At 45.9% G+C, this 27969-nt stretch overlaps 3 protein-coding genes across 5 annotated transcripts; 2 read left to right on the top strand and 1 right to left on the bottom strand.

The window, feature by feature from the left end:
* Positions 1 to 6: 6 nt before the first annotated feature.
* Positions 7 to 9686, bottom strand: LOC113021833 (pyruvate dehydrogenase [acetyl-transferring]-phosphatase 1, mitochondrial-like). Its single transcript, XM_080301097.1, has 6 exons — positions 8844 to 9686; positions 7790 to 7994; positions 7307 to 7720; positions 6999 to 7099; positions 6351 to 6916; positions 7 to 2863 (listed from the first exon to the last, which is right to left on the bottom strand). Exons 2-6 carry the CDS (start codon positions 7976 to 7978, stop codon positions 2595 to 2597), a joined length of 1539 nt encoding a protein of 512 aa, XP_080157223.1. The 5' UTR covers positions 7979 to 7994; positions 8844 to 9686; the 3' UTR covers positions 7 to 2594.
* A 205-nt stretch (positions 9687 to 9891) lies between these two features.
* Positions 9892 to 13895, top strand: cnbpb (CCHC-type zinc finger, nucleic acid binding protein b). 3 transcript variants are annotated; one of them, XM_026166605.2, is made up of 5 exons: positions 9892 to 10044; positions 12482 to 12598; positions 12785 to 12850; positions 12920 to 13118; positions 13192 to 13895. In XM_026166605.2, exons 2-5 carry the CDS (start codon positions 12496 to 12498, stop codon positions 13307 to 13309), a joined length of 486 nt encoding a protein of 161 aa, XP_026022390.1. In that variant the 5' UTR covers positions 9892 to 10044; positions 12482 to 12495; the 3' UTR covers positions 13310 to 13895. The 3 variants fall into 3 exon arrangements, with proteins under 3 accessions (XP_026022390.1, XP_080157224.1, XP_026022393.1); XM_080301098.1 differs by lacking the exon at positions 9892 to 10044 and adding an exon at positions 10161 to 10353; XM_026166608.2 differs by lacking the exon at positions 9892 to 10044 and adding an exon at positions 10161 to 10682.
* Positions 13896 to 16251: 2356 nt separating this feature from the next.
* On the top strand, positions 16252 to 27948 carry isy1 (ISY1 spliceosome associated protein). The gene is made up of 11 exons (XM_026166611.2): positions 16252 to 16399; positions 20687 to 20709; positions 21597 to 21648; positions 22114 to 22179; positions 22265 to 22307; positions 24178 to 24290; positions 24573 to 24690; positions 24767 to 24889; positions 25072 to 25184; positions 26054 to 26143; positions 27771 to 27948. Exons 1-11 carry the CDS (start codon positions 16397 to 16399, stop codon positions 27876 to 27878), a joined length of 852 nt encoding a protein of 283 aa, XP_026022396.1. The 5' UTR covers positions 16252 to 16396; the 3' UTR covers positions 27879 to 27948.
* Positions 27949 to 27969: the final 21 nt, after the last annotated feature.

Raw genomic sequence — 27969 nt, 5'->3', positions numbered from 1 at the left:
CCTACAGGAAGTCAAACAGGAACTTTATTAACGAGTAAAAACAGCAACAGTCTGAGAAGCACAGAGAGAAGCCACCATCACCTCCTCACAGGAAGTCCTGCTGTGTCTCCGATTGGTGATTCTCACACGTACGCGGGTATTTTTGAAAACGGAGATTTTCCATTTTCGTTTTAAAAAATAATCCCGTCCACACATAAACGCAGAAATGAAGGAAAACGCTGCTATGAACATGCCAAAGCAACAGGTGGCGCTATATTCCTAACCGTGTAGAAATGTTGGCCAATCAGAAGTCTAGAAACCTCGGTGGGAAAAAGTAAACAAGGATGGGGCATAGAAGCAGTGTCTTTTTTTTTTTTTTTACTTTACATAGAAGCAGTGTCGCTACCCGATCTGTACCGGAAACCCGATTGGTACCAGCCAGATGAAGTGTTTACTAACAATTGACAGTGATAGCGGACGTCATCATCACTATTCCAACAATCCTCTCCACACAGACAAGCATAAACACACTCGACCAGGGGCAGAGCGGGGGGGTGGCTTACGGGGCTTAAGCCCGGGTTGTTTTGTCAGAAGCCCGGGGTATTTTGGAGTGTAATTTTTTCATAGTTAGATGCCTGGCTGACAACTGTATAAAACAAAAAGTACACACAATATTCGAAGCACATAGTGCACACTGTGGGAATTTACGACTGTGCGTGAATCCCCCCCTGATATTGGTATGATCCAAGCTCAGGCACTAAGCGACTGAGCGAGGGGGCGGGGCAGCTGCTGCCCGTGAGTGCGCTGTTGGAGAAACGGAGCCAGCCATACTAAGGAGAGCTTAAGTTCGACCAGGTACCAAAGCAAATCATTCGTACCGTACAAATAATGTAAATATGACGGTGCATCACGAAAGATATGAAACTGATCACTTGACCAATATTACCTTACTTGCTCTTCAAGTGAATCAACAAATGGCGAAATGAAAAGCCGAACAAATGCTATTTTTTTTAGAGTCTTAGCTTACGTGTGTTTATTTCATATTTTCAGTTCTTACCCTCCCCGACTAAATCGGTTTCAGTTATGTACTGAAATATAAGAATGGACATTTGAGGGTTCTTTCAAAGAAAAACTCAGGTAAATGTTATTTTATATATTATGCTTTGTATGTTGTTCAGTATATTTCTATGCAAAACAAGAGGGATTTCAGTACACAGCAGGATATTCACATTTGTAACCAGACATTTACACTTTAGGGAGAAAACATAAAACATTTTTACTGTACAACATCAATTTAGAGTAAACTTTTGTTTTAGATAAATATTGAAATATCTTTTGAATTAGTTAAATTTCAGAATAAAGAGAGACAGAGCTATTTTTATCACTTTCATCAAATTTAGGAGTACATGTACACTAAATTTATTGTTAATTAATAAGAAAACTCCAGACGATTCCATTCTGAGCTGAAGAAGCTTCTGATAGGTTAGTAGAGTCCATGTGAGTAAACTGGTGGCACAGCTGTGGATGCATATAAGGCAAAACACAGAGTCTGTTTCTGTGACATGGGAACATCAAGAGATGTCAACAAAACACCAGGAAAAGAACTGTGGAGCTCCATAAGTGTGGCTCAAGTTTGAATACAATTTGGTGCCATTTGCAATTAAGAAATACAGACAGTTTCTCTCTTTACTCTTAAAGTTAACAAATATGTTTTTATATTTATCAATCTAAAGAAATAAACATTTAGTCTGATTTGATGTTACAATTAAAAAAGTGTTTTTATCTGAAGAGTTTGTAAATATCTGGTTTCAACTGTATATTTGATGATTGTCAGCACAAAGAGGGAGAGAGAGGAGCAGAGATTGAGATGGAGAATGAGGACAGAACAGATGAACAAGAGCAGGTGAGACACACATGTTAGTCAAATGGTTGTTTACCAGAAGTATCACCGTATCATAGGTACTCATGTATCTCGTACCTAGTGTTTCTTTTTAGGTTTGTTATTTTTCAAATTCTGTATTTATTAAGTTATGCAGGCTTGTTTGCACAACAAGGCTAAATAATTATATAAACTTTTCTCAATCTAAATAGTGGACTTTGGTAGAATTAAAAAAATAAGTGTAGTGCAGGTCTATGATGATTTTTAGTGCTATCATCTAGTTCTGATTCTGGTTCTGTCTTGGTTAAGTCCTCAGTAGTCCTGATTTTGAACTGTTGTAGTCCTGTTTTAATTCTGGATCAGTTCTGGGTCTGGTTGAATTGGGGTTTAGTCCTCATGTCTTGATACAGCCCTGACCTTGTTCTGCCTCGCTGCTTAATTAAAAAACTAGTTTAAGGTGTCCTGCACATGTGATATATATTTTTCCCTATATGAAGTCATTCTTTTTTGAACAGAGCCTATTAATCTTTCAGTCATTTCTACACCCCCCCCCAAAAAAAAAAAAAAAAAATCCCACATGCATACTACTCTTTGGGCTAAGCCCCGGGTGTTTCAAATGTCTGGCTCCGCCTCTGGATACGGTTAAGGAAAAGGATGAAGATCAGCGCTGGAATGAGCACGCCTGCTGCTGATTGGTCAGCGGGGTGACTACCAAGCAGGTAATCACCTGCAGGTGTTAGATCTCATTCAGGTGAATGATGGTGATAGTGATGTCATCACGGTACCTTCGGGCCAGATCCACAGGCAGACTCAGCATCTTGGCGAGACGATTTGGAGCTACCGCTCCATACCCGTCGTCGCCAAGGGTGTGGCGGATCAGGTGGGTGGCGATATTCTGGTCCTCAAGCGCCGACAGGACCCGCCCCCTCCTCTCCAGCAAGAGGCGCTGCAGGTCGCCCAGCGTTGTGCCCTCGCAGGGAATTATAGGTCTCTGCTGCTGGAGGGCTGTGCAACGACAAACCACACACAGAGTCAGGACGATGACAGGAAGTAAAGACAGGTGGACACATCTGAGCACGCTCACACCTCATGTGCACTTTTTGGAGCACTGTGAGTGATTATCTGTGACCTCAGTCTTCAAAAGAATCTCAAACTCCAACACCGAAAACATAAACAGGTGAAGACTGGCATGTGATGAGATGCTGGGACGGCTTAATGTAAAAACAAGGTGACCAAGAGGTGGCAATGGGACAGTTTCAGAATAAGGTCGTGGTTCAGGGTAAAATATGAACTCACCTTCTGGTGTGTAAACATATGGAGCATAGGGCTGTGCGATATGACCAAAATCTCATATCCCGATATAAGACAGCTATCGTCCCGATAACGATATAAATCACAAAAATGTAACATTTTCTGTAAATTCTGTGAATCTCGGGCAGCTCAACTTGACGATGCATGAAACGATACATTTTTAGACATAAGTTGTAACGGCCGCCGTTTCCTTTGTGAGTATTTATTACACGGCGTGCTGCGGGGAAAAGCCTGTTCTAATGTTTGAGTCTAAGGTTTATTTTTTAGCACCTGGCGGCTCTTTTTTACTTCTCATCCGTAAATAATCTGCTCTTTCACGTGATTCAGTTTATTTTGAAAAGTCTCAACAGGATCTTGAGCTTTATTGTGAAAGGTTTATGAGGAACATAAACAAGCGGACACGCGATGGTGTTACCGTCATTGTTGCTAACAACAACTCATAAAAACAGGTGCTTGTCCGTCCATAGTGTTGTTATATTAAATATAAGAGAAAGAGAGAACTTTAAGAAATTCATACAGCCACTACAGTGACCATCAAAACAATGAACAAATATTGCCGTAAACAGTTTATTTTGCGGCACCACGAAACAAACGATAGCGTAAAATGAAACGACAGACGTTTTTATATCGTCATCCGATATATATATCGTTATATCGAACAGCCCTAATGGAGCATGAAAAAAAGTGAGTGGAGAAGAAACACGAGTAGGACTTCCTGATAATAATGAATTACAGTCGTCCAGCCTGGAAGTAATAAATGCATGAACTAGTTTTTCAGTGTATGCTATGTCTTCTAATGATGCTGCCTAAGGGAAGCATGTATAATGTAAACAGAATTGGTCCTAGCACTGAACCCTGTGGAACTCCATAATTAACCTCAGTGTGTGAAGAGGACTCTCCATTTACATGCACAAACTGGAGTCTATTAGATATGATCAGAATACAGTCGCTCCAAGACAACAACAGTAACAGACTGAAGTAAATTAAATAAAACCAAATATTACAAAGTTTGCAAAATGTATGTAATAGCGCTAACATATACAAATAGCTGTCAGACTCCTGAACTCTGCCTCCTGACATCTGACCCACGTTAACACATGGACTGAACATACACACACACACAATCGACAACCGTCAGTGTTGGGGAGTAACAGAATACATGCACCGCCGTTACGTATTTAAAATACAAAATATGAGTAACTGTATTCCGTTACAGTTACCGTTTAAAAAGGTGGTATTCAGAATACAGTTACTTTGTTGAAATAAATGGATTACACTGCGGTACTTTCCTGTTTCATATTGTCGCGGGTCAGGACTGTTTGGGTTTTGTTTGACAGCTACGTTCTGTTGTTCCAGGCGGCAGCGCTACGGTTGCCATGGTTACAGGGTGACCCCCTCTCTCTCTCTCTCTGCGACTGTGTGTTTCCTGGGTGAGAGAGCGCTTTTCGTTGTTGTTGTTGTTGTTGTTGTTGTGCTAAGCTAACAGGCAGAATGCTACAAGCATAGCTCTAAAGAATGTAGCATCATGGGTAGTGTAGTCCGTGCTGCTGGGAGAATGGACTGCCATACACGTTATGGGTCTGTGAGCGAGGAGGGAGAAAAAGGGGAGTGGAAAGGTACGAGTTGTCATCGAGGAAAAACGGGAGCTGGAAGCATGTAAATATAATAATAACCACTGCAGCCAAGAAGAGAGCCTGACGAGCCCAGCTGTAAGTAAGCTATTAAGACTCGACTGTACACCGTGTTCGTGTTTTCCTCCGAAACAATAAGTTCCGTTGGAGCCTTTCAACGCCTCTCTCTGTCTCTCGCAAGAAAAGTTGACCCACACAACAAAGTAAAGCTATTTTTCGGCTACGAGCCGACAGGGACCCCGCCGTATTAGTCAGAGGTCCCTTTACTACAGTTCGGAGTCGCGGACCTTCAGTAATAGTAATAAATCACACAGCAATAGTACATTCACGTTGTTGTAAAAAGCATGATAATATATTAAGTAATCCAAAGTATTCAGAATACGTTACTGTCATTGAGTAACGTAACGGAATACGTTACAGAATACATTTTGGGGCATGTATTCTGTATTCTGTATTCTGTAATGGAATACATTTTAAAAGTAACTTTCCCAACACTGACAACTGTACCCTCAAACACACAATAATAACATGGACTGAACCACCACTCACAACCACTAGCACTTTATATAGCCTCTGTAGGAATTATATCTCACTTATCTTAACTGCACTACTGTATAGCTCTGTGTAAATAATCATTCTGTACATTTGATAATTTTTAACCCTACAACTGTTTACAACTTGCATAGTTCCCATTTCTGTATAACTGTATATCTCAGATTCTGTAAAGTTATTTATTTCATATTCTGTATAGTTTTTCATATTTATATCCTGTTCATATCCTGTACATAGCTTGTACTCACTACAGCCTGTACATACTTATAGTTATAGAATATTCACAACATACTTCATACCGTGTACATTATAACATACCATAATAGACCCATTTCTGTAATATACTCACATATCTATATTATTGCTAATATATATTGTAATATATCTATATCACTAAAGCACTTCTGGATGGATGCAAACTGCATTTCGTTGCCCTGTACCTGTGCATGTGCAATGACAATAAAGTTGAATTCTATTCTAATTCTATTCTAAATAGTTCAGTTATAAATAACCAGAATATTACAGAGGTGAAATATATATATATATTAATAGTTACAAGCTTTACTGTGTCTGTGAAGGTTCTCAGTCATCGTAGTCAGAGGAGCTTGCAAAGAAAAGCGTCTGGACTTCTTTAAGTTGCTTGAAGACGTTTCACCTCTCATCCGAGAAGCTTCTTCAGTTCTAAGGTCAAATGGTGGAGAGTCCCAGATATAAACCTAGTGGGAGTTTTCCCCCACAGAGGGACAAAAGGACCCCCTGATGATCCTCTAATCGCCTGAGCCAAGGTGTGAAACTGGGTCCCTCTTTGGGGGGAAACTCCCACTAGGTTTATATCTGGGACTCTCCACCATTTGACCTTAGAACTGAAGAAGCTTCTCGGATGAGAGGTGAAACGTCTTCAAGCAACTTAAAGAAGTCCAGACGCTTTTCTTTGCAAGCTCCTTTGACAAGCTTTACTGTGTTGCTATTTAAAGGATCAGTAACTGATTGGCACTGACCTGTCAGATGATCCCCCACGAGCTGGATGACCGTCTGTCGATGCATCAGCTCCCAGAGTCCATCAGTAGCGAGGACCAGGAACTTGTCTGCAGGTCCAACACAGTGTCGGGTGATTTCTGGCTCAGTGCTCAGATAGGGTGGGGTCAGGTAGTGCGGCGGCATCGTCCGGACCGCCTCACTGACCGCAGACAGGACGTCCGGTCGAGTTTCATAGACCCGACTCAGCATATCTGCGCTCCATTTGAAGCGGACGTCGCCGAACGCCCGGAAGGGCAGCAACAGGCCCAGTAGGCGGTCGTGGCGGATCACCGTCCTCTGCTCCGCTGGATGCTCTCCCAGAATCCTTTGCAGCTCTTCGGGATTCTGCGCATTGTGGTCATTGGTGAGGTTGATCGCAGACCAGCTTCCGTCTGCCTCCTGGACGCCCAGGACTGCCCGACTGTCCCCCAGGTTGGCCACATGTAGAACGCCGTTGGAGATGTGGACGACACAGGCTGTGCAACCAGAGAGCGCCACCCGGAGGGGGGAGGTCAGAGACAACCCCTCACCAGGGAAAGACACCTGCCTGTGGGCACAAAGAGAGGCTTAACCTGCTGAAACAGACTCACCTGCAGGTTCTGCTGAAGAAAACACAACTTTGTTCTTACCTGGGGGAGGTCAGGGACAGATGCACCTGGGCTTCTACAGACAGGTCGTAGTCAAGGCGATGGAACGCATTGACCAGAGCTGATGTCGTTCTGTTGTCATCCTGCAGCCAATCAGAGAGAACAGATAATGATGTCACCACAGGTGAACTTTCTGCTGAAACCAAAACAGGAAAATCGGTTTCTGAAAAGTCCACCTGCACCTGGTTGAGACCAGGTAAAGGCTTTGACATTCAGGCATGTTTTGGGGTTTTTTTGGACCTGCACTGTCCGTGAATGTGATTCTGTGATGTGTCAGGACACCTGGTTACCTCCTCCTCATCCTCCTCCTCGGTCTCCAGCCTCTCCTGCCAGTAGTTCCGGAGGCTATGGAAGGACGTCACCTCTCCATTGGGGTAGCTCAGGTCTTGGGGGTATTTATGCCATTCCAGCAGTGGTGTTACGGCCCGTTCCTCCTCCACCGCCCGTTCCAGCTCCGCCAGTGTCCTCAGCGGCAGCGCTGCCACGGCAATGTAGTAAAAGAGCCTCTGACTGACAGCGTGGGCGCAGGCCGGCCCTGTGTGACCGTCGAACACGCCAAACAACACGCCTCCACGGCCCGCTAGGCAGGTGGCGCTGCTCTGACGGTCCTCGCAGGGGAGGTTGGATGGCAACATGTTGCTATGAAAACCCAGAACGCCATGGGAGGCGGGGCCTCTGGGGAGGGTAAGGCTGTATTCATTGGCCTGGAAACAAACAGTCATTAAGATGTGTGACATCACCAGTTAACGCTTTCAGAGTCTGATTTTTGTCACCTTTAAGATCCGGTCGACCTGAGCGGAATTTATCTGCCCCGCCTCCTGTCCCGCCCTCAGCTTCCGGCTCCCACTGCTTGCTGAGTAATGGAGTCTGTGCAGCTCAGGTGGATGGGGAGGAGGCAAGGACAGGAAGCAGCACTGCTGCAACCTGCAGCATCCAGTATGGAAGGCGGTTCGCCCCAACATGGCATGAAGGCTGGACCTGCAGAAGGATCAGAGCATTTTGGTTTTCAGGTATCTAAAGTTTGACATCCCTACATGACCACTGGTGAAGGCCATTAGTGACTTCCTGTTCCACAGGAGGCGCCCTTGAGCTCATGCAGAATGAATGGGACTCAGTGGAGCTGTTCATGACTCTGATGGAAAGGCTCGGGACATTAGCTACTGTTCTATTCTTTGATGTTTCTACTGAAGTTTCTACTTTTTGTGCATATCAAGGATGTTAGAGCATCACCAGTCACTTTACTGCATCCTCCATGTTGATTTGGGGCATGAAGCCACCAGTGGCCTCACGATAGCTTCACATTCAACCACCACAACCAGCTGCTTCTTCTGCTGCACTTTGGCTACACTCCTGGCATCTGCCAGAGGTATCGTTTAGAAACAGGCGCCATCGAGGGACACCGACGTCCTGCCCTAACTGACCAATCAGCAGGCAGCAGAACGCTGAACTGATTCAGCTTCACGGAGAAATAAAATAAATACAATTCTAGAAGCAGCTGGAAATCCTCAGCTCAGAGTGCCCCCTGCTGCACCACCAGCTGAACTGCGGCCAGTTTTTTGGAATAGACAGGAAGTAACAGCAGCTCTGTTCAGCAGCTTTTTCAGGTGAATTTTGGTTTTCAGAGAGTGACATCAAAGGATCAGCAGAAGAATCAGAACAGTGACCAACAAACAGATTCATTTATCACACTGAAAATAAATAAATCACTGTCCTGTGACTCTGAGGTTTGGCTCTAACCCAGAAACCAGGTTTAGTTAAACAGGATCAGCTGACGGTCAGCTGTGGTTCCGGTGGAAAGTTTTGACTAAGCACGACGCTGAAACTCACCCTGTCTGCCTGACGTCTCGTCTTCCTGATCACTCCTCCCGCAGCTGCGTCTTTGTTCCTGTGACCTTTGACCCTGCTGGTGACGCGCTCATCGATCAGTTACCTGTAAACCATCCTCTCACTTTCAGCCTGCTCAGTGTGGCACAGGCTTCATTCTTCACCATATTAAACATGCGAGAAAGCAGCCAATGTGTTTAATTACCTGAGGGGGAGGAGGCGGGGTCGCCAGCAGCTCTCAGGTCTGTCTGTGTGCAGGTGTTTTGTGCAGATCAGACACTGTTGTGCGTTTCATTCTTCATAATCGTGTCAGACAGCAGGCTGTTCCCACTGACCGTACACAAAACCTGCTCAGGTTCTCCTGTATCGGCGCACAGGTGAGTTCAGCACAGGTGAGCCAGAACATCAGCTTTAGGCTAAAGGTGAGTAAACAAGGTGTGTGTGTGTGTCTGTGTATCTGTGTGTGTTTATCAGTGTGTTTGTGTGTGTGTGAGATTATCAGTGTGTGTGTGTATCAGTGTGTGTCTGTGTGTGTGTATCAGTGTGTGTCTGTGTGTGTTTATCAGTGTGTGTGTATCAGTGTGTGTGTATCAGTGTGTGTTTATCAGTGTGTGTGTGTCTGTGTGTGTTTATCAGTGTGTGTGTGTGTGTCTGTGTATCAGTGTGTGTTTATCAGTGAGTGTGTGAGATTATCAGTGTGTGTGTGTGTGTGTGTCTGTGTATCAGTGTGTGTTTATCAGTGTGTGTGTGTCTGTGTGTGTTTATCAGTGTGTGTGTGTGTGTCTGTGTATCAGTGTGTGTGTATATCAGTGTGTGTATGTCTGTGTGTGTTTATCAGTGTGTCTGCGTGTGTGTGTGTGTGTCTGTGTATCAGTGTGTGTTTATCAGTGTGTGTGTGTGTGTGTCTGTGTATCAGTGTGTGTTTATCAGTGTGTGTGTGTGTGTGTGTGTGTGTGTCTGTGTATCAGTGTGTGTTTATCAGTGAGTGTGTGAGATTATCAGTGTGTGTGTGTGTGTGTGTCTGTGTATCAGTGTGTGTTTATCAGTGTGTGTGTGTGTCTGTGTATCAGTGTGTGTTTATCAGTGTGTTTGCGTGTGTGTGAGATTATCAGTGTGTGTCTGCGTGTGTGTGTGTCGGACCGTGTGCAGACCGCGTGTGGCGCAGACCAGCATCCAAACAAACCTCCACAGTTTCGGGTCTGAGGTGAGTCGGAGCTCCGGCGGCTTGATCCGCTCTTTTTTGCCTGCAGAGGGCTCACTGCAGCCGGCCGGCGCGCCGCTCCGCCCCGGGGAAGAGGCGCTGCGGAGCGGACAGTGTCGGTGTTTCCTCCGCTGCGGAGCGTATGCTAAGCTGCTAGCAGGCTAGCTGCCATGACGGGCTGTTTACAGGCTTACAGGCCGGAGCGGGGAGCCGGTATAAAGGACCTCATCGGCCGGGGAGCCTTTGGCTGGTGGCCGCACAGAGTGGCCTGTTAACGGCGTCGGGCTGCCATGAGCCGCGGGGGCGGTGCAGGTTAGCACAGTTGGTGGGACGGGAGGACCGGAGAGGATCGATACACGATTGATCTGCTGTTGCTCTGTGAAGAGGCATCTTATTACATGATGAACAAGAGGAAAAAGTCTGATCATGGTGAAGACCTGAGACAATCAGAACCTGTCCTCACCTGTCTTCCTGTGGTCCCCTATGTGTCCACATTAAAATCAGCTCTACAGCTTCCCCAGGTGTCTCACATGAGGGGGTCAGAGTGAATCTGATGGGACCCTGCTGCTCCATTCAATTCAGTTTATGTATATTACACCAAATCACAACAACAGTGGCCCCAAGGCTCTTTGTGTTGTAAGGTAAAGACACTACAATAATAGAACAGAAAAAAAGACCCCAACAATCATTTGACCCCTATGAGCAAGTTTGAAGCCTAATGTTAAAAATAGAAACGGTACTATGAGGTCATTAAGATAAGATGGGGCCTGATTATTTAAGACCTTGTATGTGAGGAGCAGGATTTTGAATTCTGGATTTAACAGGAAGCCAAAACAGGAGAAATCTGCTCTCTTTCTAGTCCCTGTCAGGACTCTTGCTGCAGCATTTTGGATCAGCTGAAGGCTTTTCAGGGAGTTTTTAGGACTTCCTGATAATAATGAATTACAGTCGTCCAGCCTGGAAGTAATAAATGCATGAACTAGTTTTTCAGCGTCACTCTGAGACAGGATGTTTCTAACTTTAGAGATGTTGCACAAATGGAAGAAAGCAGTCTTACATATTTGTTTAATATGTGCATTGAAGGACATGTCCTGGTCAAACATGACTCCAAGGTTCCTCACAGCGTTACTGGAGGCCAAGGTAATGCCATCCAGAGTAAGAGTCTGCTTAGATACCATATTTCTAAGATTTTCAGGGCCGAGTACAATAACCTCAGTTTGATCTGAATTAAGAAGCAGAAAGTTAGCGGCCATCCAGGTCTTTATGTCTTTAAGACATTCCTGCAGTTTAACTCATTGGTGTGTGTTATCTGGCTTCATGGACAGATAGAGCTGGGTGTCATCTGCATAGCAGTGTAAATGTATGCTATGTCTTCTAATGATGCTGCCTAAGGGAAGCATGTATAATGTAAACAGAATTGGTCCTAGCACTGAACCCTGTGGAACTCCATAATTAACCTCAGTGTGTGAAGAGGACTCTCCATTTACATGCACAAACTGGAGTCTATTAGATAGATATGATACAAACCACTGCAGTGCAGTACCTGTAATACCTACAGCATGTTCTAATCGCTCTAATAGGATATTATGGTCGACAGTATCGAACGCTGCACTGAGGTCTAGCAGGACAAGCACAGAGATGAGTCCACTGTCAGAGGCCATAAGAAGATCATTTGTAACCTTCACTAAAGCTGTTTCTGTGCTGTGATGAGCTCTGAAACCTGACTGAAACTCTTCAAATAAACCTCTGCAGATGATCTGTTAGCTGTTTGACAACTACTCTTTCAAGGATGTTTGATATAAAGGAAGGTTGGAGATTGGCCTATAATTAGCTAAGACTGCTGGGTCTAGAGATGCTTTTTGAGTAAAGGTTTAACTACAGCCAGCTTGAAGGCCTGTGGTACATAGCTGATTATTAGAGATAGGTTGATCATATTTAAGATCGAAGAATTAATTAATGGCAGGACTTCTTTGAGCAGTTTTGTAGGAATGGGGTCTAAAAGACACGTTGATGGTTTGGAGGAAGTAATTATTGAAGTTAACTCAGAAAGATCAATTGGAGAAAAAGAGTCTAACTTAACATCAATGGTACTAAGAGTAGCTGCAGATAATATTACATCTGTGGGATGATTATGAGTCTTTTTTTCTCTCTAATGCCTAAAATGTTATTCATGAAGTCATTACTAGTTAACATTAAACAGTCCTGGAATTAAATCCTTAATCTAGTTACAGCACTTTCAGAAAGACACCTGCTGTGTTCAAATTTATTCCTCACTGCTGTGTGATCAATTATTGTAAACTCTACCTGTGTGGGTGGGCCCAGGACTGAGGAGAATCATCTCAGGTGTTCCTGGTGTGTTTTTCCTTTTCCTCCGTGGTTTTTATTCTGCACCTTCATGAAGGTAAAGTTTCACATCTGAATCTCCTGTCTGTGGTTCCAGCCGTGGTCGTGGCGATGAGCAGTAACGAGTGTTTTGGTTGCGGCCGCTCAGGCCACTGGGTGAAGAACTGTCCGAGTGGCGGCCGAGGGCGAGGGAAAGGACGCAGCAGAGGCAAAGGTGACACCCATCATCAAACCTCCATGAGTTTATTTTAAAGTTTATTAAAAAGCCTGTAGTTTTTACAGATGTCGCCATGGAGACGTGGAAACCTGTTTCCATTTCCAGCTTCTGCATTGGTGCTGTTATTGTGAACAGCTGACTATGTGACACACCCGGCGGTTCACCCCTGTCGTGTCGTTGCAGACCTGTTCTGTTACCGATGTGGCGAACTTGGGCACGTGGCCAGAGACTGCGAGCGCACAGAGGACGGTGAGGACACACGCTTACAGATCACAACAGTTTAAAGACAGGTGAGCACAGGTGTGATCTTTCCTGCAGCCTGCTACAACTGCGGCAGAGGAGGTCACATCTCCAGAGACTGCAAGGAGCCCAAGAAGGAGCGCGAGCAGCTGTGCTATAACTGCGGCAAGGCCGGTCACATGGCGCGCGATTGTAACCACGCCCACGAGCAAAAGTGCTACTCCTGCGGCAGCTTCGGACACATCCAGAAGTGCTGTGAGAAGGTCAAGTGCTACAGGTAAACTAATACTAAAGCTGAGCCTACAAACACAGGTGAACGGTCCAGCGTAACCTGTCCGTGTGCTCTGCAGGTGCGGGGAGATCGGCCATGTTGCGGTGCACTGCAGCAAGGCGTCCGAGTTGAACTGCTATAACTGTGGGAAGTCAGGTCACCTGGCGAAAGAGTGCACCATTGAAGCCACCCCCTAGCTGGCCTCTGACCCCTGACCCTACGCTCCCAAACCTCTTCTTTTATTCTCTGTTCGTGCCCTCTGATCCTCCTCTTGTCATTGGTCTAGAGGCCTGTCGGTCAGCCTCGTAACAGCCAGTCAGAGCAGACGGAGGGAGGAGGAGGGGGCGGGCTACAAAACCCATTTGTTCTTCTGTGTTTTAGTTTGGTAGCTGTGTTACGATGTACAGAGCTTTTTTAGACCTGAGAGAGTGATGTATGAAGGCCAAATTAGGCCCCTCCCCTCTGCCCTTTGGGTGGGGCTAACAGAGCCATGGAAGTTTGTATCTTGCCAACTTCATTTTTGTTTTTGGACCATATAAAATGATTGTCCCCACCTCCAGCAATCACCCAATAATATCGCAGGATGAACGAGCCAATCAGGACAGGTCGCAGCAGATGTTTTACAGGTGCGTTTTTGTGCAGGTCGAGGAATCGTACGCCAAGAAAAAAAGCCGCAGGAAGTCTGGACAAAACCCCCAGAAAAATCTTATTTTTGTACATTTTACCTGTGAGCTGTTGTAAAGGTGTATGTTCTACCTGACAATAAAAAGGTAAGAAGGATGAGGGCGGAGCCTGCGGTGGCTGTCTTATTTCTTCAGACAGGCACCACTGACCCACAGGAGACGAACCGACCAATCAGATCAGAGGAAACGAGCTCCAGAGCTCACCTGAAAGCCTCATGGTTTAATTAACATCTGCAGCAGCTGGACAGAGCGATCCCTGACGACCTGCTCAGTTCCTCGCTGTCAGACACCTCCAGAATCTCCTCCTCTCATCATCATAATAATAATGGATTACATTTAAATAGCGCTTTTACAATGCCACTATTCATTCACTCTCACAGTCACACACTGGTGGAGGCAGCTACAGGTGTAGCCACAGCTGCCCTGGGGCAGACTGACAGAAGCGAGGCTGCCGTATCACGCCATCGGCCCCTCTGGCCATCACCAGTAGGCGAAGTGTCCTGCCCAAGGACACAATGACCGAGACTGTCCGAGCCGGGGTTCAAACCAGTACAAGACAAACTGCCAACTCTTGAGCCACGATCGCCCCAGTGTAGTAACAGTCATCATTGTTACTACTCTGATTACATCGAATGAACGACTGACTCAGTTTTATTAAGGACACAGGAAGTTTGATCTGCGTACAGTGAAAGAATAAAGTCGCTGTGGAAATAAAACATAAATAAACACAATGAATCTTTAAAAGTTCAATACAGGTCGTACATGAACATGTCATTCACTGCTGATGTACAACAATACATCCCAGCGTTAACCTCTGACCTCTGTGGTGTTCATGATCAGACTTCTCACTTACCTGGGCCAGGGGTGTCAAACTCGTGGCCACTTGTGGCCCATGTCACCCCTACTTATATAGGCAAGGCAAGGCAAGTTTATTTGTATAGCACAATTCAACAACAAGGTGATTCAAAGTGCTTTACAGAGACATTAGAAACAAGAACAAATAAAAAGCATGATTTAAAATTGATTAAAACAAGCAAACAAACAAACTAATTAACAAACAAACAAAACAGTATATAAAATCAAAACAGATAAAATCAGATATATTATATATTGATATGAGGAAATCTAATGTAATTCTTCTTAGGCAGAATTTGTTTGTTGTTGAGCTAAATGTTAAAATAAGTTCTTTCTGAGCAGAGAGCACAAACATGCTGAGGCTGTGCAGAGTCACACTGCAGTTGTTACATACCAACACACTGATGGCAGCAGTGCTCTGACGTGTGTGCAGACAGAGGACCAGTGTGTTTGTTTGCTCGTTCAGTGAAAGGCTTCAGTTTTGTCTTCTTATACAATGTTTGACATTTAAAACAACAAACAAAACATTTTAGGAAATATTTGTTGGCGTTTGTGGCCGTCCAATCAGATCTCACACAGCTCATATAAGTTTGAGAGTTCAGCGTGCACGTCCGTCATACAGCAGATGAATATTGGTTGTAACAAGTGTCACCTGGCAGTTTGTTGCTCTCTGCCAGGTGATTGGCTGAAGAGCTGTGAAAAGGTAGTGGGTGTGTGGGGTGAAGTCAGCGCTCTTCTGTGGAAAAAACCAGAGGCAATTAATTCACTCAGGTGCGAGTGGGTACACTGTCGGTAAGAGACTTTTGCCATTTTTTGTTTGGATCTTTTGCTATTGCATGTGCCTATTTTTTTAATGTGTCATTGGACTTTTTTAGTGTGACCACGAATTTTAATAGAAGAATTGATCAAGCCCTAGATCGACTGCGCGCAGGGAAACTGATCAATATTGTAGGTATATTGAGTGTTTGTTTTAGTTTCATGATTTTGAATGGTTTTATAAAATTGCTATTTTATTGGGTAATATTTTAATTGATAATGTTGTTTGTTTTTCAGCTGTGCTGTCTCTGCTGTCCTTTTTTTGTTCTTTTGATTGATTTGTAATTTTGTTTTGGTTAGTCCGTCCAGCCGTAGAGGCGGTTATTGATTGAGAGTAAGTTTTGTAAGGGCGGACTAACCTCTCTTTTGTTTTTTATTTTAATTGTTTGTGCCACTTCCCTTTATCTCTCAGATCACAGGCCATACATAGCACTGATTCCCAGCTGCGCTGAGACCCGAATTGTTTGCAGTGTGTGCCACGATTGCAGTGTCGCTAAGCGGGGTGTGACGGGTTGTAGTGTTATTTCGCACAGTTTGTGTGGTAAGTCTCATGTGCAGCTGGGATATCGGCAGGATGTGTTGTAAGTCCTGTCTGGAAACGACTGGGAATTTGTATGTTTAACTTATGTAATAAATAAATGATCAGTTATTTCTTTGCCCCGTTTACTCATCCCTTGTCCTCGGTTACATAATTTTCTACGCTTTCACATTAACTATTTTATTTCCTACATTTGTGTGTACATTTTTATTTTATCTTACATGTCGTTGTAGGCGGGCCGCTCGTCCTGCAGGGGGCAGTAATGCAGAGATAAAACCGGATGCAGTGGGGGAGCCGGTGACGTGTTTCCTGTTAGTGTGCGTGCTGTGTTCGTGTGTGTTCGTATGGTTTCTGCTCGGTTGTTGGATTAACGGCTAAACTCCGCAGCAGACATGGTGAGAATCAGCATTTTAATCTGTTGTGTTCACTGACGTCACAGCCGTGTGCACGTTAATCAATATTCATTATTAATCAGTGATCAGGAAGCGCTCAGCGGCTCTGTGAGGAGCCGCTCCTCCGACTCCAAACCGTGTTAAAACACTCTGAGTTAAAAATAACAGATTTTTGAATGGAGTCTGGTGGAGCAGCTGAAACATGGAGAAGACTGAGCAACCAAAGCAGACCGTGATCACCTGGTGTATCGATCAGGTGGCTGTATTGAACATTAATGCTCACGTCACCTACCGCCTACTGGTGATGGCCAGAGGGGCCGATGGTGCGATATGGCAGCCTCGCTTCTGTCAGTCTGCCCCAGGGCAGCTGTGGCTACGACTGTAGCTGCTCCACCAGTGTGTGAATTCAAATTCAAATTTTATTTGTCACGTACACAGTCATACACAGTACGATATGTAGTGAAATGCTTAGACAACTGCTCGTGACCTAAAGAGAACAAAAAAGGAAAAGGCTATGAATAAGATAGGAAATAAATATGAAAAATTAAAAAGGGTAAATTTAACTAGGAAGGAATAAAATATAAATTAAGATTAAAAATGAAATAACTGTACAACAAAATACACAATATAGAACTATATAAGAATGTATGAAGAAATATAAATAAATATATACACAATAACAGCAGCGTGATTTAAGTAATGAAGTGAAAACAATGTCCAGAAAGTCCAGTGTGTGTGTGTAAGAACTGTATGTGTGGGTCAGGACTGTGTGGTGGTGTGATTGAGAGACCGTATCGCCTGCGGGAAGAAGCTCCTCCTCAGTCTCTTTGTGTTGGTCTTCAGGGAGCGGAATCGCTTTCCTGACCTCAACAGAGAGAACAGTCTGTTGTTGGGATGGCTGAGGTCCTTCACCATCTTCCTGGCCTTGGTCCAGCACCGCCTGCTGTAGATTGAGTGCAGGTCAGGGAGCTCGGAGCGGATGGTGCGCTCAGCTGACCGCACAACCCTCTGTAGAGCTCGTCTGTCCTGCATGGTGCTGTTCCCGAACCAGGTTAAGATGTTTCCCGTCAGGATGCTCTCTATGGTGCACGAGTAAAAGTTCCTGAGCACCTTGGAGGGCAGTTGGAAGTCTCTCAAGCGTCTGAGGTGGTAGAGACGCTGTCGGGCCTTTTTCACCACAGTGTTGATGTGACAGGACCATGACAGGTCCTGCGTGATGTGAACTCCGAGGTATTTGAAGCTGTCCACTCTCTCCACTGGGCACTCGTTGATGACGGGGGTCTGGTAGTTCCTCTCCTGCTTAGTGCTGAAGTCCACTATCAGCTCCTTTGTCTTACTGACGTTTAGAAGGAGGTTGTTCCTCTGGCACCAGTTCTCCAGATTCCTAATCTCCTTCAGGTAGGCCGTCTCGTTGTTATCAGAGATCAGGCCCACCACGTCAGCAAACTTGATGATGGTGGTGGAGCTGGTAGTGGCCACACAGTCATATGTGTACAGAGAGTACAGCAGGGGGCTCAGAACACACCCCTGGGGGGCTCCAGTGCTGAGAGTGGTGGAGGCTGAGACATGTCCGCCCATCCTTACTGCCTGTGGTCTGCCAGTTAGGAAGTTGGAGATCCACTGACACATAGATGAGCTGAGTCCCAGATGCTCCAGCTTGGTGGTGAGTGTGGAGGGAATTATGGTGTTAAATGCAGAGCTGTAGTCTATGAAGAGCATTTTAACATAATTCCCCCTTCTAGTGTCCAAGTGAGTGAGTGATGTGTGGAGGAGATGAGAGATGGCATCGTCTGTGGAACAATTTGGACGGTAAGCGAACTGTAGTGGGTCCAGTGTGTCTGGTAGTGAAGAAATGATGAAGTCTCTGACCAGGCGTTCAAAGCACTTCATCACTACTGAGGTGAGGGCTACAGGGCGATAGTCATTGAGAGAAGCAGGGTGGGGTTTCTTCGGGACAGGAACAATGATGGACTCTTTGAAGCATGTGGGGATCACCGACTGAGATAAAGAGATGTTGAATATCTCAGTGAACACAGGAGCTAGCTGGTATGCGCAGTCTCTGAGGATACGACCTGGGATGCCGTTAACACTAGCATCATTGGAGTCCTTAGCTGCAGCCTCGAAGCGAGCATAGAAAGTGTTCAGCTCGTCTGCCAGAGCCACGGCCGCGTTCGTCATACCGGTTGTTGGTGCTTTATAGTCCGTTATTGTCCTCAGTCCCCGCCACAGGCTCCTAGAGTCACTCTGTTGGAGTTGTGACTCTAGTTTCCTCCCGTAGCGCTGCTTCGCCTCTTTCGCCTCTTTCACCGCCCTCCGCACGTTATATGACGCGGCTTTGTACGGGTCCATGTCCCCCGTCATGAGTCCCGTGTTGTAGGCAGCGGTGCGGGATCTCAGAGCGTCGCGGATGGTTTTATCCACCCACGGCTTCTGGTTGGGAAACGTTGTGATAGTCTTTGTCTCCACGGTATCATCCGCTAGTTTCCCGATGAATCCCACAACCGCTTCCGTAAACTCGTTGACATCATCGGAGCTGTTTCTGAACATGCCCCAGTCTGCGTCATCGAGTGCGTCCTGTAACGCGGCCACCGATTGATCCGTCCAGCGCGCGACCTTCCTCTGAACCGGAACTTCCTGTTTCAGCCTTTGTTTGTATTTTGGGATGAGGAAGATGGCGGCGTGATCAGATTTGCCAAACGGGGGGCGGGATTGTGCCTTGTAGCCGTCCTTGACCGTAGTGTAGCAGTGGTCCAGTGTCCTTTCACCTCTGGTGGGGCAGGTGATGTGTTGATAAAAGTTCGGCGCTGCGCGTTTGAGGTTGGCGCTATTAAAGTCCCCCGTCACAATAAGCGCAGCGTCCCGGTGTTGTGTCTGGTGCTGTGTGAGTGCCTCATGCAGCTCGCATAAGGCGGTGACCGTGTCCGCTTGTGGTGGAATATAAACGGCACTTACAATGACCGATGTAAATTCCCGAGGTAGATAAAAAGGACGACACATGATGGACAGTAGTTCCAGATTTGGTGTGCAGGAGCGTGTGAGAGGAACAACGTTCGCACTGTTGCACCAGTTGTTGTTCACCATTAAACACACGCCGCCTCCCCTTGACTTCCCCGAGTCCCGTGTCCTGTCCATGCGGTGAACCGAGAAGAACTCGGCCGGCTGGATGGCGTGGTCCGGCACCGCTGGGTTCAGCCATGTCTCGGTGAAGCAGAGGAGATTGCAGTCCCGAATGTCTCTCTGGAACTTTATCCTGGCCCTGAGGTCGTCAAGCTTGTTCTCCAGTGACTGGACGTTGGCGAGCAGGATGCTAGGCAGTAGAGGTGGGAATCACCATACATCCCACGATACGATATTATCACAATATTTAAAAATATTTTGCGATATTCAGATTCTGTACATAAAGGTTTATCAATATTCATTTTATCTAATATCAAAGTCTCGCACTCAGTCTTTCTCTTATTTCAGTTTTATTGTTGACAAACTGAACGGTTTGTATTACAGTCTAGTCCAACTGAACTGAATGCAACCATCTGGTACAATTACAGCTATTTATAAAAACTATGCAGCCCATTCAGCAACTGAAGAATTTGAAAGTAAATTAAAACAAAATATAATTTTACATTAAATACAAAAGTTTTAAACTTCATTAAAATAAAACATGTCTTAAATTAAAATAAGTAAACTGCCAAAAAAAAGTTAAACACATTTGGACAGTGTCAGGATTCTTGCTCAGAAAAAGGAACTGATCAACATGCTCTGAAGTCAGAGTTCCAGTCCACAAAAACCTTTTTTGTAACAAAGTATCGATTTCTGCTGTCCCTGTATCGATACATTATTAGCAAACAAAATATCACGATACTACACAGTATCGATTTTTTTCCCCCACCCCTACTAGGCAGAGGTGTGCACGAGCTCTCAGCCTGTTCCTGACGCCGGCTCGCTTCCCTCTAGGCCGCCGCCGCTTCCCTTTGTTCTCCCTCAAGATCTCACTGAATGTGAATGTGAGAGTGAATGAATAGTGGAATTGTAAAGTGCTATATAAATGCAATCCATTATCAGCTTGATTAAACTGCTGATTTTAATGGAGTCTGGCGGCAGTCTGGGTCTCAGCTCTTGCCCAGGTGTCAACTTTACCTGGATAACACCTCCAGGCCCAGCTGCAGGCCAACAAGGAGAGGTTCAGAGGAGGTGCTTGGTGACCTCACGTGCTATTGGTTACCATGAAATTACCTCCTCTTTGAGCTCCACATGTTTCCAGATGTTTCTCACTCCGATCTTCTCTCTGTGCAGGCGAGGAACGCCGAGAAGGCCATGTAAGTACTTCCTGTCAGAGATGTGCTGTATGACACCCCCCCCCCCCCCCCACACACACACACACACCTGTCCTCCTCTTTCTGTGGTCCTCCTCCACCTGTCCACCTCTTCCTGTTGTCCTCCTCTTCCTGTTGTCCTCCTCTTCCTGTTGTCCTCCTCTTCCTGTTGTCCTCCTCTTCCTGTTGTCTTTCTCTTCCTGTTGTCTTTCTCTTCCTGTTGTCTTTCTCTTCCTGTTGTCTTTCTCTTCCTGTTGTCTTTCTCTTCCTGTTGTCCTCCTCTTCCTGTTGTCCTCCTCTTCCTGTTGTCCTCCTCTTCCTGTTGTCCTCCTCTTCCTGTTGTCCTCCTCTTCCTGTTGTCCTCCTCTTCCTGTTGTCCTCCTCTTCCTGCTGTCCTCCTCCTCCTCTTCCTGTTGTCCTCCTCTTCCTGCTGTCCTCCTCCTCCTCTTCCTGCTGTCCTCCTCCTCCACCTGTCCTCCTCCTCCTCTTCCTGCTGTCCTCCTCCTCCACCTGTCCTCCTCCTCCACCTGTCCTCCTCTTCCTGTTGTCCTCCACCTGTCCTCCTCTTCCTGTTGTCCTCCTCTTCCTCTTCCTGTTGTCCTCCTCTTCCTCTTCCTGTTGTCCTCCTCTTCCTCTTCCTGTTGTCCTCCACCTGTCCTTCTCTACCTGCTGTCTTCCTCTTCCTGCTGTCCTCCTCCACCTGACCTCCTCCACCTGACCTCCTCCTCCTGTCCTCCTCTTCCTCTTGTCCTCCTCTTCCTCTTGTCCTCCTCCTCCACCTGTCCTCCTCCTCCACCTGTCCTCCTCCTCCACCTGTCCTCCTCTTCCTGCTGTCCTCCTCCACCTGTCCTCCTCTTTGGGTAAATGTGTCCCTCTGCTTTGTCTGTCAGGACGGCCCTGGCTCGGTTCAGGCAGGCTCAGCTGGAGGAAGGAAAAGTCAAGGTGAGTTTCGAGATCCAAAGCGTTTATCGTCATGTGTACAAAGAAAAGCATTTCTCTGTACAATGAAATTCTTTCTCTGCTGTCCACACACAGATGCCGGTTAATATCTGCAAATAGAACTAGAACAAATAAAATACATGTGCAAAAATTATTATTACTGTTAAAATAGGTCAGCTGTTCAAGAGTCTGATAGCTGTGGGGAAGGAGTTGTTGATGTTCTGGATTTCGCACTTCTAAACCTTGGTCCTAAGCAGAAGTTTGAGGAGTCCGTGTTGGGGGTGTGTGGGGTCTTTGAGGATGGAGGCAGCTCTCTTCTGGACTCTGTGATGGTAGATGCTCTGCAGAGAGGGCAGCGGGGTCCTGATGATCTTCTCCGCAATTGTTATCACTCTGCAGGCGGTTGCGGTCTATAGCAGTAGTGCTGCCGTCAGATAAACACCTGTCTGCCTGATCTCTCATCTGTAGGAAAGAAGACCCTTTCTGGCCTCAGAGTGCAGTGAACTTCCTAAAGCTGAAAAATGGAGACGACAGGTAGTCACACTGCAGCACTAGTATCAGTAGTGGTGATGGTACCTGCAGTCAGGTGTACTGAGTGTGTCCTGTGTGCCTGTTTCAGATTATCAGTGAAATCTCAAAGAAAGTCGCACAGATCCAGAACGGTGAGTCCAAGTCTCTTCCTCACTTGTCCCACTCCCCTTCTCTCACCTGTGTCTCTCTGTGGCTCAACAGTTGGGAGTTCGTCTTGCAATCGGAAGGTTGCCGGTTCGAGCCCCGACTCGGTCGTTGTGTCCTTGGGCGAGACACTTCACCCGTTGCCTACTGGTGGTGGTCAGAGGGCCGGGTGGCGCCAGTGTCCGGCAGCCTCGCCTCTGTCAGTGCGCCCCAGGGCGGCTGTGGCTACAATGTAGCTTGTGTGTAAAGTGCTTTGGGGTCCTTAGGGACTAGTAAAGCGCTATACAAATTAGAGATGGCACGATACCACTTTTTTATGTCCGATACCGATATCATAAATTTGGATATCTGCCGATACCGATATGAATCTGATATAGTGTTTTTTTAATCAACAAAACTGTTTTTTAAATATCTTGCTGCATTTTGTATAAGTTCATACTCAAGTTTAAAACAACAACTACACTAAAGCTATTCTGTTATACCTGTATGCAAAAAAAATATTTCATAGTTCAGCAATACTGATCAATCTAATAAACTTAAACCTACACCATCCTCCCTATTCTGGTATTTTAAAGAGTACTTAGCATAAATATTAAGCAACCTAACTAATAGGGTTCCAACTCCCAGCAACAACAAAAATAAATAAATAAAAAATAGGGAACCACCCCTCACGCTCCACCTCATGATGCTTAATCGACATAATCAACCTTAATTTGATGCAGTGTGGAAAAAAATGCACAGAAATCAATTATTTTTCAAGAAATATTAAATAGATTCAACATCTTTCTTCAACAAAATTGCAGACTGCACAGATGGTACCTTCCCAAAGGAAAAAGTACTATAGCTTACTAGGGTATATATATTAGACTTAATAGTCACTATATACAGTAATGGACTTCTATACATTTTACATCAAATTAAAACTTTGGGTGTCAGATAATTATTTATTAAAAGCTAGACATTTTAAATGAGAATAAGAAAGAAAAGTATGTCTTTGTGCCCCCTTTTCCCTGTTCATGCCCTATCGGCCCCCCTGGCTAAACTTTGCTAGATCCGCCCCTGCACAGTTACCAGCGTCAGCTACGTAGAAAAAGATCCTCGAGTAGAAAGTAATATTAAATACATTCTAACAACAGCTTATCAAGCTTAAACGTGCTGCTGTTGTTCAGCCGCTGGTTTCCTCTTTCTGGTGCAAAGTGGGCCAAAAACAAAGACGGACTCGCGACAGAAAAGCCGATCAGCTGATCATTTAAGCAGTTTCACGATTGAAGTAGCAGCAAGAAGAGGCAGTCGCTCATTAAGCTTAACACAGGAATGCTTTACAAACATTCAGAGATGGACTTACACACTTGCTTTACTTCTCTCGGGATAACTTTGTCGGAGATGAAATGCCGGGTTGCTAGCGAAGCTCCAAATGCTATCCAGACCACCGACAGGTCCCGCATGCCACAGCCGCTCTATCACGTGATGCATACTGCTCCGACGTGCTAACGTTCTGAGGTGAGTTACGGCGTGTTGCAAGTTTTGTGAGGTGCTTTCGTGATATTTAATGGATCGGATTACATTTTTTATTTTTCTCCGATATCCGATCCAGTAATTTAGGTCAGTATCGGACCGATACCGATACGTAATATCGGATCGGTCCATCTCTAATACAAATACAGACCATTTACCTGTGCCTCACCTGTGCCTCACCTGTGCCTCACCTGTGCCTCACCTGTGCCTCACCTGTGCCTCACCTGTGCCTCACCTGTGCCTCACCTGTGCCTCACCTGTGCCTCACCTGTGCCTCACCTGTGCCTCACCTGTGCCTCACCTGTGCCTCACCTGTGCCTCACCTGTGCCTCACCTGTGCAGCTGGTCTGGGTGAGTTCAGGATTCGGGATCTGAACGATGAGATCAACAAGCTGCTGAGAGAGAAAGGTCACTGGGAGGTCCGCATCAAAGAGCTCGGAGGACCCGACTATGCAGTAAGAGACATACACAGGAGTTCACGTTTAATCTGAGCCATCAAAGGGTCAGATTAATAGAACTGTTACCATAGTAACCACTGATTTAAAGCCTGCTGTGATGAGTCACGTGACCCTGAATGTTGTAATCTGTGTAACATCGTGCTGCGAGACTTTCATCAAATCCTGACTTGATATTGATAATCTTGATTTATTATCAGTAATCATGGCAAGTTATTGAAAATTCCAATTTATTTATCAATCGGCGCAATCGAAGCAGCTGACCGCGTGTTTGTGTCGCAGCGCATTGGGCCAAGGATGTTGGACCACGAGGGAAAGGAGGTGCCTGGAAACCGCGGCTATAAATACTTTGGAGCTGCCAGAGACCTGCCGGGAGTCCGGGAGCTGTTCGAGAAGGAGCGTACGTATTTGCATCACTTCCTGTTTGATGTCACACTGTCACACCATCGGTCCTCACCAAGTATGTAATCTCCCAGCTGCCCCAGCGCCGAGGAAGACAAGGGGGGAGCTGATGAAGGATGTGGATGCAGAGTATTACGGCTACAGAGACGAAGACGACGGCGTCCTTCTTCCTCTGGAGGCGCAGTACGAGAAACAAGGTTCATAATCCCCAGATTATAAAATAATCCAGAGAATATGTGAAAATCCTGGATGATGGAATTATTGGATTATAGTTCAGCAGATTTGAAGCGTCTGTTCATGCGTGTGACACTTCAGGTAACCTCACGTGTGTCTGTGTCTGTGTCTGTGTCTGTGTGTGTTTGTGTGTGTGTGTGTGTAGCTGTGCTGGAGGCGGTCCACAGGTGGAAAACAGAGAGAGAGTCTCGAGTGTCTGGAGAGAAACAGCAGGAGGAGGAAGAGGAGGAGAGCATCTACACCGTCTACAACGAAGAGGTGAACTGTCTCTTTACCTGCTCAGCCAATCAGCTTCTGTCAGGTGACCTCGGCACACCTGAGAGCGGTTCACTCGTAGAAACACACCGTCTGGTGTGAACGTGTGACTCTGACATGTAATCCAGATAAAATGATCTGGGTTTTTCTTCCATGGATCATGTAATCCAGATCACTTTTGTCCTGGTCAGTAAGAACTGAATAGGATCACTTTAATCCGGGTACAGGTTTAAGGTTATCAGTACTTGTAGTGTGCTGAGATCGTTACCAAATACGATAAATTTGATGTTAACAGCTGGATTATTGCATTAGCCATGTTTACCTCGTCTGCTTTATCGTGATACGAGGACGAGCTGAAGACACTGAAACATTTTTCAAACGTTGAGGTAGACGTCATCCAGGTGAGGAAGTCCCAGAAGGTCGACCCTGTTCATCGGTTTCAGTGAAACATTTCAGTGTCAGCTGGTCTTCGATCGATAGTTACAACAATTTGCATATCAATGATGATGAAACTGACCTCACAGCCCATTGTTAGTCAGTGCTGCTTGTTCATAGGGTCGGAAACCTGCAGTCAGCTGAGACTGAAGAAGTCACCTGATGACGATGTTTCACTGAAGATGTGCAGCTGAACAGAGTCAGCCTTCTGGGTCTGACAGACGGGGTTCACGTGATTTTTATTTCATTTTATTTAACATTCAATCCAGTGACCCAACGTCAACAACATGTGGGTTATTTACTGAAACATGGTGGACATTTCGAATCATCCTTAAATCATCCAAGTTAAATAAGTTTAGAGAAGAGAAAAATAAAGACTAATTTACTGACACACACAGATGTGCTTGAATATGAACAATCTTTTTTTATTTCTGCAGCCTGATGACCAGGAGGAGCAGGAGGAGCAGGAGGGAGAGGATGGAGGACTCGCCTTCATCGCACACGTACCTGTTCCATCTCAGAAAGAGGTGAGACACACAAACACGCTTGCCTGCAACGTGAGGACCCTCACTGCCAAGGATGACGCCTGATTCTAACCAGAGCCTTGAAAGCAGCTCTGACTGTGTCCGCTTCATTTAGATCTCCAACCTACATAGAGCCAACAACGTGGCCTACCTGAGTGGGCGTCACCTTTGGCACACCTGTGCAGGCGGTGTTATCTTTACATTTCCCAGGAGGTGCAGGTCAGCCTACCGTGCAGGGTTTCAGGAGAGTTTGGTCTGTTCAATTCACTTTTATTTACACAGCGCCAAATCACAACAACAGTCGCCTCAAGGCGCTTTATACTGTAAGGTCGACCCTGCAATAACACATACAGAGAAAAACCCAACAATCATATGACCCCCTATGAGCAGCACTTTGGTGACAGTGGGAAGGAAAAACTCCCTTTTAACAGGAAGAAACCTCCCACAGAACCAGGCTCAGGGAGGGGCGGGGCCATCTGCTGTGAGAGAAGGAGGACATGATAAAGACACAGGTCGTGCCCAAATTCATGGGCTGCATCCTCCTGAGGACGGGTTTGTAGACCGATTACATCACAGCGACGCGCCGAAGGCTGTCCAAATTCGTAGACTCCTCCGAATGCAGCCGACAAATGCGTCCTCCTTTTCACCGAATTTGAAGGATGGGTCGGGTGTGTCCTTCGTGGCCCACCATATCCAAGAATTCAAACCAGCCAAACTCCAGTTTCCAGCAATGGCGGCCGCTGCTAAGTTTTTAAATTACTCTTACTAATCTTTCTGGGTCACAAAATAAACTTTTAACATATTGTCAGGCGAGAAAGCAGCTGTGTAAACATCAAATATCTGCTCGGTTTATCAAGATATCGCATATTTACAAAAGTGCTTCGACGTTTTCAGAGACGTCTGCTCCCCACCAGCTCGACAGCTAGCCGGGAGCTCGAGGGTTACTGATGCGGCCGAGAGCGGCACAACTCCCGGCACATCATTTTCAGATCACCGCGGACTTTCGCTGCTCGGGTTAAACGTAATATATAAGTCACTTAGACAACCTAAAAATGTTATTGTTGGGCTTTTTTCAGTGTTTTGTTTGTTCGTGAGTAAATCAGTTTGGCTGAGATTAAAGTTCTTAGATTAGATTAGATAAAGTAAAACTTTATTAATCCCCCGGGTGGTTTTCACACAGCTGAATAAACGTCAAACAGAAAACTGATTAAACAGACGTGTGAGGCAGTCGAGAATTTCCGCCAGTGTCCTGTTATATTTTAGACAGCAAGGAGCAGACGGCCGAGTTTATTAAACTCCACCGAGACAGCGGTGACGCAGATCTGAAGGCAAGACCGTCCAATTTCACTGCCGTTTACTTCCGGCCTACCCGACCTTCTGAGGACCCGGCCCACGTAGACCGCCAAGGCTGGGTCCTCAGGAGGATGCAGCCCATGAATTTGGACACGACCATGCTGTGGAAGAGAGACAGAGATTAATAACGGATATGATTCAGTAGAGAGGTCTGTTAACACATAGCGAGTGAAGAAGAAACACCCAGTGCATCATGGGAATCCTCCAGAATGGTCTAGTGATGAAGTACCTGTGGTACGTAGTTCAGGAGTAACCTCCCTGTCTGTCTGTCTCTCAGGTGGAGGAGGCTTTGGTCAGGAGGAAGAAGATGGAGTTGCTGCAGCGTTACGCCAGCGAGACTCTTCAGGCTCAGAGTCAGGAGGCCCGAGCTCTACTGGGGCTCTGACCCATCTGTCTGCTGCTGTAAATACAGGCGTGTTTTTTACCTTTTCTTAATAAAAACTTTCTGCTCTTCAGTTTCTTCTCGTCTACTTTTC

Source organism: Astatotilapia calliptera, chromosome 5 (genome assembly GCF_964374335.1).
Source record: "Astatotilapia calliptera chromosome 5, fAstCal68.1, whole genome shotgun sequence".
NCBI classification, from domain to species: domain Eukaryota; kingdom Metazoa; phylum Chordata; class Actinopteri; order Cichliformes; family Cichlidae; genus Astatotilapia; species Astatotilapia calliptera.
Note: the sequence above shows the minus strand (reverse complement) of the source record. Positions and strands in the feature narration are given on the sequence as shown.